This window comes from Triticum urartu, chromosome 7A (genome assembly GCF_056163025.1).
Source record: "Triticum urartu cultivar PI428250 chromosome 7A, HENAU_Tu73, whole genome shotgun sequence".
NCBI lineage: Eukaryota > Viridiplantae > Streptophyta > Magnoliopsida > Poales > Poaceae > Triticum > Triticum urartu.
The window spans coordinates 50,410,802-50,420,202 of NC_141879.1; the positions used below are offsets into that span (position 1 = coordinate 50,410,802).

The following is a 9,401-nucleotide window of genomic DNA, read 5'->3' on the forward strand; positions in this document are numbered from 1 at the left end:
CATCTTAGTTGCAATGCTTGCAAGGCTTATGTGATGTGCATTACCGAGACGGCCCAGAGATAACTCTCCGACAATTAGAGTGACAAATCCTACTCTCGAAATACGCCAACCCAACATCTACCATTGGAGACACCTGTAATGCTCCTTTATAATCACCCAGTTACATTGTGACGTTTGGTAGCACCCAAAGTGTTCCTCCGGCAAACGGGAGTTGCATAATCTCATAGTGATAGGAACATGTATAAGTCATGAAGAAAGCAATAGCAACATACTAAACGATCAGGTGCTAAGCTAATGGAATGGGTCATGTCAATCAGATCATTCAACTAATGATGTGATCTCGTTAATCAAATAACAACTCTTTGTTCATGGTTAGGAAACATAACCATCTTTGATTAACGAGCTAGTAAAGTAGAGGCATACTAGTGACACTCTGTTTGTCTATCTATTCACACATGTATTATGTTTCCGGTTAATACAATTCTAGCATGAATAATAAACATTTATCATGATATAAGGAAATATATAATAAATTTATTATTGCCTCTAGGGCATATTTCCTTCACCGTGGGCGTCCCACCTCTCGGCACGGCTCTCCCCGTGGCGATCGGAGGCGCTCGCTGGACGCTCTCACCCCGCCGACGTCCCCGCCCAGCTCCCCAGCTTCTGTGCTGCCGTCTAACTCGTGGTCCAAGAGGGCTGGATCACAGAGTTCTCCGCTGCTACATGTCGACCCCGTCACGCTGGCTCTTTGCTCGCCTGGAATGCTGCTGGAGCCGCTCGCATCTCCTGCTAGGCCCCCGGGCTTCGAGGTGTCGCCCACGCCACCACTGCGCTCTGTTGGTCCGGTGCCGCGAACCCCTTCTCCGGTGCATGTTGGCGTGGCCTCAGCTGGGTTGGGGGTGGTGGCGCCTCTCTTCATGGAGCGGCAGCCGGGCATCCTCGCCTCGCCTGGTTCATCGCCTCCTAGGCCGCCGGCGGCTCGCAGGAAGACCCTGGCTGGAGTGCGGATTTCCTCCAAGGGTGGCCTTTCCCTTCAGCGCATCAGGCGCTCTGGTGGCCCAGCGGTTGCTCCGGTGGCCAAAACTGCTGAGCGGCTCGTCTCTCGCAGCCTGGGTATTACTAAGGATGGCAAAGATGTTACGGAAGCCACTCTGGACGACTTCACCGCCAAGTTCAAGGAGCAGCTACTCCCAGAGGTGATCGTGGCCATGCGTGACTTCTTCCGCCTCGACGACAAGGCTGTCAATGATGTTGAAGATGCCCTGATCGACCATGGCGGCGAAGGAGCCCTGGAGATTGCCTCGGCTCAGGACGGCGCTGTGCTCCAGGGGAGTGGGGGCCTTGATGCAGTCTGATCTGCTTGTTTGCCCTGGATGCTGCCACGTTCTTATGTTAGCAAGTATGGCTAGTTGGCCCAGAGGGGTCTGTATCTTTTCTCCTATGTTGTGTCTATACTCTGAACCTTGTTGTGTGCCCATGGGTGGATGTTGTGCCTCGAGTATTCAATTTCAAATGCGCCTGATATCTTCAAGTTTGCGATGTTTCTTCTCAGACTTAGGCTCCTATGGTTCTGCTCAACCATGTGTGTTCTTCTGGTCTCCATGTTAAGTCAGCCCATCAACACGCTGTGTTGGAATGTTAGGGGATTAAACTGCCCGGCCAGGAGGGCAACTGTTAGTGCTATGATTGCGTCTTCCTCCTGCCAAATTGTGTGCCTGCAAGAGACAAAAATGGAGAACGTGGATGTGTTTACTGCTGCCTCTCTTGGTGGTAACAAGCTCTGGAATTTTGCGCAACGCCCGGCTGTGGGGACAAGGGGTGGACTGTTGCTGCTATGGGATGACAGTGCTCTCGAGGTCTCCAACATTTCTGTCTCGGAGTATTGTCTTTCAGCGTCGGTCCGAGTCCTCGAGAATGAAATGTGTTTCAAGCTCACTAATGTCTACGGGCCTACTGACTATGTGCGCAAGGAGGCTTTCTTTGCTGAGATATGCTCCTGCAAGCCACTTCCGGGTTTGGGCTGGCTCGTGCTTGGGGACTTCAACCAAATTTACCGTTCTAGGGACAAGAACAAGCGAAATTTCAACCGGAGGAGGATTAAGCGCTTTCGTGACACTCTTCAGTCATGTGAACTCAAGGAGATCCATCTGCAGAATAGGCGGTCACGTGGAGCAACGAGAGAGAAAACCCAACCCTTTGCAAGCTGGACTCCTTCTTCTGTAATGCGACCTGGGACTTGTCTTTCAACACCCATGTGCTTCACGCCCTTTCGTCGTCCCTTTCCGATCACTGCCCTCTGCTGCTCGCCGACGACAAGGGGCCTAGGAGGCCTCGGTCCTTCAAGTTTGAAAACTTCTGGGTGTCATTGCCCGGTTTCGATGAGGTGGTCTCGAAGGCTTGGGCCGAGCAGGTGTGACACACTGAGCCGTACCAAATTCTGTATCAAAAGCTCAAGAAAACTACGCTGCCCCTCTCTGAGTGGAGTAAGAAGCTTTTCTCCAAGGCGAAGGTCCAGTTTCATGCGGCTCAGCTGGTGATCCTTCACCTTGACATTGCGCAGGAGGGGAGATCCCTCTCCCCTGAAGAGCGGGACCTCCGCTCGAGACTGAAGAGAAGGGTTATTAGCTTGTCGGTGCTCCAGAGGGCTCGCAAGAGTCAGTGTGCGAGGGTTGCAAATTTGAAAGATGGTGATGCTAACACCAAATTTTTTCATCGGCGCATTAATGCTAGGCGACGAAAGAACCACATTCATCGGATCAAGCACGAGCATGGTTGGGTAACCGAGCACAAAGAAAAAGAGAAGATCATTCACGACCACTTCGATGAGGTGATGGGGAGAAGGGGATCGAGCAGCACGGACTTTAACTGGGAGGAGCTAGGCATTGAGCCCCATGATTTGCACAGCCTCGATGCCACCATTTCTGAGGAGGAGGTTTGGGAGGCCATCAAGGACATGCCTTCTGATAAAGCGCCTGGCCCTGACGGCTTCACGGGATTGTTCTTTAAGAGGTGTTGGGGGGTCATCAAGCATACGGTCATGAGGGTGGTCCAACGCTTTGACTCCCTTCACATTGACGAGTTCCACTGGCTCAACTCTGCCAACATTGTTCTCTTGCCCAAGAAGGATGGGGCTGAGGGCATTTCTGATTATAGGCCCATTAGCCTCATTCACTCCATTGCCAAAATCATCGCCAAAGTCCTCTCGCTCCGGCTTGCCCCTCTTATGGATGGTCTTGTCTCAAACGCTCAAAGCGCTTTCATCAAGCGGCGCAGTATCCATGACAACTTCATGTATGTGAGGAACTTCGCGCGGAGGATACATAAGTGCAAAACTCCTGCCCTCCTCTTCAAGCTTGACATCAAGAAGGCTTTTGACTTTGTGAATTGGGGATATTTCCTGGAGCTTCTCCAACGGCTTGGGTTTCCCACCAGATTTCGTGCTTGGGTAGCTGCTCTTCTTTCGACTTCATCCTCCCGCATTCTTCTCAACGGTCTGCCAGGGCCGCCCATCAAGCACGGCAGCGGGTTTAGGCAGGGGGATCCCCTTTCTCCCCTGCTCTTTGTCATTGCGATCGACCCGCTTCAGGAAATCCTTGAGTTGGCAACAAGGAAACGTCTCCTTCGCAAGTTCCGGGGCTGGGGCACCGAGATGCGGACTTCGCTTTATGCTGATGATGCGGCCGTCTTTGTGGCTCCTTTCAAGCAGGACATTGACAACCCTGCAGCGATCTTGCGTGGCTTTGGTGAGGTTACGGGCCTCTGTTGCAACTTTCAGAAGAGCTCGATCATGCCAATTAGGTGTGCCCACATTCATCTTGAGCCCATCCTTGAGAACTTACCGGCCACCCATGCGTCCTTCCCAGTCAAATACTTAGGCCTCCCACTCTCGGTCTGGCAACTCAAGCGTGTGGATTTCCAGTATCTCGAGGACAAGGCGGCCGGCAAATTGGTTACTTGGGAATGCCAAAACATCACAACTATGGGGCGCACGGCCCTTGTCAAGTCAGTCCTTTGCTCCCAAGCGGTGTTCTCAATCACGCCGCTCATCGTGCCTCAAAGCACTCTTCAGAGTCTGACCAAGATTGAACGGGCCTTCCTCTGGTTAGGAGCGGACAAGACTACCGGTGCCAAGTGCAAAGTGAAGTGGGACACTGTTTGTAGGCCGAAGGAGTACGGTGGCCTTGGGGTGCTTAACTTTGAAAAATTTGCGCGTGCCCTTCGCCTTAGGTGGCCTTGGTACGAGTGGAAGGACCCCACAGATTGTGGGTTGGTTTTGGCAGCCCTTGCACGAAGGACGATCTCACCTTCTTTTTTGCCTCCACCACCATTACTCTGGGCAACGGAGCCAAAACGCCTTTCTGGGATTCTCCTTGGCTCCTTGGCCGTAAGCCCAAGGAGATTGCCCCGCACATCTATGAGGCCTCCAGGAGGAAGAATTGGAAGGTTAGGGAGGCTGTTAGAGAGGACGCTTGGATCTTCAAAATCAGCTGCAACACCGTCGTCACCGAAGACCACATTCGAGAGTTTTTCACTTTTTGGATGCTTTTGGAGGACGTCCATCTTGAGGAGCATCGGGAGGACGACATCACCTGGAAGCATTCCAATGATGGGATATACTCGGCAGCCAGTGCTTACAAAGCGCAGTTTCTTGGCTTAACCTTGTCCCCAATGGATCGCATGGTTTGGAAAGTTTGGGCTCCTCCGAAGATCAAATTCTTTGCTTGGTTGGCTATTCAGGATAGGATCTGGACTGTGGACCGCCTCGAGAGGCACGGGTGGGCCAACTGCGGTCTGTGCCCTCTTTGCTCTAGGGAGCAGGAAACGGGTGCTCATCTTCTCTTCAAGTGTCGGTTCACTATTCGGCTTTGGAGGTCTCTCGTGGCCAAGCTTGGCCTGCATCACATTGACACCTCCGGATGGCATCTCCATGACTCCGTCCTGGATTGGTGGGAAGATGGTACTGGAAGCCACGTACCCAACAGGAGTGCCTTGGCCTCCCTCACCCTCCTCGTCTCCTGGACCATCTGGAATGAACGTAATGCTAGGGTGTTCCGACACAAAAGTGCTCCACCGCCTATTCTTCTTAACACAATCCTTGAGGAGGCCAAGCTTTGGGTTACAGCTGGTGCAAAGAAATTAGGGCTTATTGTATTTCGTGAGTAGTTCGCATGCCGTGTTGAGGTGGTTGCTGTAAAACTCTACTCTACTCTCTCTTATTTAATAGATGAGGCAAATCTTTTGCCTCCGTTTCGAAAAAAAAATTCTCCACCTTTATGCCTAGTAAACCATATATTGGCCATGTCATAGGTTCTCATCAGTCGCATGCTTCCAAACCATATCAAAACGTTCAGACTGTGCAGTTTCCTTGTACAGAGCATCCAATTCCTGGACCATATCACGGGCGTTATGGAATTCAAAACGTTATTCAAGCTCTGGACTCATGCAAGCTAGCGTGAGGCACTACACTAAGTTGTAATCATCATCCTTAGTGGTCTAGACATTTTGTTCATCTTCCTGGGCAGTTGCCGTCGGTTTAGCTGGAAGAGTAAATTCAAGCACACACATCCTCTTAGCGCTCCTAAGGACAATCTTCAGGTTATGGACCCAGTCCGCATAGTTGTTTCTAGTCACAGCTAACTTCACTTTCTCTAACATCAGGCCTAAGTTGAACGCGGTGTTGCTAGCCATTTGATCTACAACAGTAAACAAAAGTTTCAGTTAGACTTTGCTCATAATTAATTTGCACTAGTGAATAGACAATTTTATTCTAAAGTGCGCTCCCACTTAAATCAATATCTCTCAAAATTGATTATGAGTGATCCAAGACCCGCATTTCCATTCAACGCCACGGTTCGAGATGAACACAAATGGTGTGAACTTCAATCGGTAGGCAAACTTGCCGATCACATCTCTATGTGATTCTTGTTCATCTTTCGATGCGTGTATTCTAAGCTTAGGACTGTCCTGCCTGAACGTCAAGTTTATTGAGTATATTGATTATTAGAAAAGACGAGATAGACTAGAATTTGTTCTGGCATATCTTGTACTCCAAGTAGGTCATTGTAGTCCTATATATATGGCCACGACATTCAAGTAATACAATCAACAATTCCACCAATCTTCTGTCTCCCTTCTAACATGGTATCAACCTAATCGATCCTAAACCTTACCGCCGCCGCTTCCGCACCCGCGCGCCGCCCCTGGGGTGGCCAGCCTCCATGACCGTCGTTGGGGTCCGCGCCGCCCGTACCTAGGGTTCGTCCACCAGCCGTGTTGGCCAGTTGCCCTAGAGAGTCTTTTACCCGAGCCCTTGCTATGGGGTTTTTTCGCTCTCTTGCCAGTCGTTCTGATCGGCATTTTTTGGGTTTTTCGATCTATGCTTGATCGGTTTGCGTCGCCCGCCGCTGCCGTCGACCCTGTGCGCCTCTACTCCGACACCGACGCGACCGGCAGGCTCTTCACCGACCAAGCGGCCTCGCGCGACAGGCAGCCCCTCACGGTCGTCGTCCACGCGCGGCCTGCTTGTCGATCTATGCCGTCCATCACCGCCTTCTTCGACCGGGACACCTGCATTGCCCCTCCTGGCGGCCTCGTGCCATGCGACGGCCCATCATAGCCGTCGTTCGCACTCCGGCCTGCCCGTCGATCCACGTCACCCGCCTCCGCCGCGTCTGCACGGCACGGCCCTGCGGTCTGCCTCGCCGGCCTCGTCCCCGGCTGCGTCGGGCCAACTGCGTCAGGCTCGTCGGCTGCCTCAGCTCGGGCACCGCTGCTACATTGGTCGCTCAGGCCTCGCTGCCCGGGCGCGAGCGCTGCTTTGGCAACCCGGGTATCCGTGCTGACGCGCTCGTCCGCACGACGTCCCACGCCGTCCGTCACGGCCGGTTTCATCTCGAACTCCGCCGCCACCCCGCCTCCACCGAGCAGCGTCCCCAACCTCGTGCGTGATCGGCTTGATCACCCGCTCGCCGCCACGATCTGCCTCAATTACGCCGCACGACCGACCTGGCCCATCGGTTACGCGCACCTCCGCAGGTCCCGTGAAAATCGTCCCCGAGTTCAGCGCGCCCTTCCACCGACCGAGCAATGGGCTGCCACTGCGTCGCCCCGTCAGGCCACAGCGCCGCCACCCCGTGGTTCTCCTCGCGGCCGCATCGACTCGCGCATCACCACTGCGTCGCCCCTACGGGCCGTAGCGCCGTGATACGCCATCCCAGCCGCCGCCCCAAGGCTGTCCCTGTAGTTGCACCGACCCGTGCTCCGCCGCTGCACCGCCCTTCGAGCCATAGCAACGCGGACTGCGGTCTCCGCCGTCGCCCTGACCTGCCCGCCGCCACTGCGTCGCCCCTTCGGGCCATAGCACCGCGTCCCGTGATCCACTCCGCCGTCACCGTGCGTCGACCTCCCGTGGTATGCGCCGCACCGTCTCCCTTGGCGCGGGAACACCATTGTCCGCGCTAGTCTTTGTCACGCAGTCAGGGTTTTTCGCCTACTTCGAGCACCCGCTGCGCTCCTAACCTAGCCGCTGCTGCCGCCGTTAGGCCGCCACCATCGTCGCCCATCCACCTCCTTCGTCTTCACCCAGCACCAGCTTGTCCCCAGCATCGCCGTCATCTTCCCCGACCACTTCGTCTACTCCGACCACCGTTGGTGACATTGGCCCCATGCCGATTGGCGCCACAACCGTTGTCGAGTCTTCTTCTCTCCTGGCCCTCCGACTCCTCGACATGGCGTACAGCTCGTGCAGGTCCCAGTCTCCGCATGCCCGGTGCTGACAACACCGATGCGTGCCTTCATCCACAACGTGTCCCCGGGCCTGGCAAGCCTAGTCGGCGCTTCGTCAACTTCGTCTTCGTCCGTCTACGCATGCCTGGTGCTGGCAACACCAATGCGTGCCTTCGTCCATGATGCGTCCCCGAGCTTGGCAAACCAGCCGCAATGCGTTGTCAACCACATCTTCTTCCCGGTGCACCACTACTTAGACACCACTACGCCCATGCTAAATCGGCGCCCCCTTGCGCCCGCGGCTCCACGACGACTTCCTTGACACCGGCCACCCCGACTCAACATCGACCACGACATTCTTCGCACGGCTACCTCGACCACGGCTCCACCACCCGCGCTCTCGGCAACCTCGACAAACGGCACAAAGGGCTACCGCCTTGCTTGAGCAACCATGTCGGTTGCCACTCCAGCCACGACTTCCTGATGCATCGACCGTTAGGACTGGGGGGGGGGGTCCGTCGGCTTGCCTTTGGATTGTTCTCCAGTCTCACTGTCTGCGTCGCTAACGTTGTGACTGCGGGGGGGGGGGGGGGGATGTTGAGTATATTGATTATTAGGAAAGCTGGGATAGACTAGGATTTGTTCTAGCATGTCTTGTACTCCAAGTAGATCATTGTACTCCTATATATATGCCCACGAGGCTCAAGCAAAACAATCAACAATTGCACCAATCCTCTCTTCCCTTCTAACAAAGTCAACGAAGTGATCTTACTGTGAGGCCTCAACTTACCCACCTCACACTTCTCTAATCGTTCGGACCCATGGAGATCATGTGATGCCCCGAAGAGATAGGTGTCGTGACGGTGCTACATTTGGGAGAACACTAACTACTTGATATTTTAAGTGAGTGTTCGCACACGAACACATCACGTGTACCCTCGATGCTGGGGATGATGCATCGCAGCTCACGTCGAAGTTGAACCAACCGACATCACGATATGCAGGATAGTCGGCAGGTGCTTTTTAGACCCAAAACCCTACACACCCGGTACGGACCCCGTCAGGGAATGCGGCAGCTATGGGCTGCTCCAGATCGCCCCTAGAGCCTCGTGGATCGCTGCCCTCTAATACAAAAAATGAACGAAGAACGAGAAAGAAAGATACAAGGGTAGGGGGATAAAGATAGATGAACACAAAAGTGTAATAGATTGAAGGTTCGATTGGTGTTGTTCAATCGGCCATCACCTCCAGCATATATAAGAGGAGATTGGACTTCCCGTACGAGCAAAGGATTCATCTAGGCTTTCCTTACACGGAAAATTACATTAATTCACATCCTAGAGTCCAAGTTCTAGTCCAACTCGGATTCACTCTGAATCTGGCCCAAGCTTCTGTATTCCTACTTGTGCGGGCCGTCGAATTTGCATATGACCTCTGATCAAGATGGCCCAAACATCAAATTTGAAGTTTCCTAAGATGGAACTAATTAGTTGCATTGGTATTACCCTTCAAGGAAAAAAATGAAAAAAAACTAAAACAAAATCAAAATAATAAAGTTTCTAAGGAAGAATGAATTAGTGAATCGGTATTATCCTTTATAAAGAAAGAAAAGAAAAGCAAAAACAAATAATTAAAAAATTTGCACATGGTTTGCACATAAATTGCATTTTTAT

The 9,401-nt window shown here is 53.0% G+C and overlaps 1 protein-coding gene across 1 annotated transcript; it reads left to right on the top strand.

Moving 5' to 3' along the window:
- The first annotated feature begins 1,583 nt into the window (after nt 1–1,583).
- Nucleotides 1,584–5,166, top strand: LOC147957598 (uncharacterized). The gene is made up of 3 exons (XM_087531785.1): nt 1,584–2,222; nt 2,453–4,156; nt 4,231–5,166. Exons 1-3 carry the CDS (start codon nt 1,584–1,586, stop codon nt 5,164–5,166), a joined length of 3,279 nt encoding a protein of 1,092 aa, XP_087387911.1.
- Nucleotides 5,167–9,401: the final 4,235 nt, after the last annotated feature.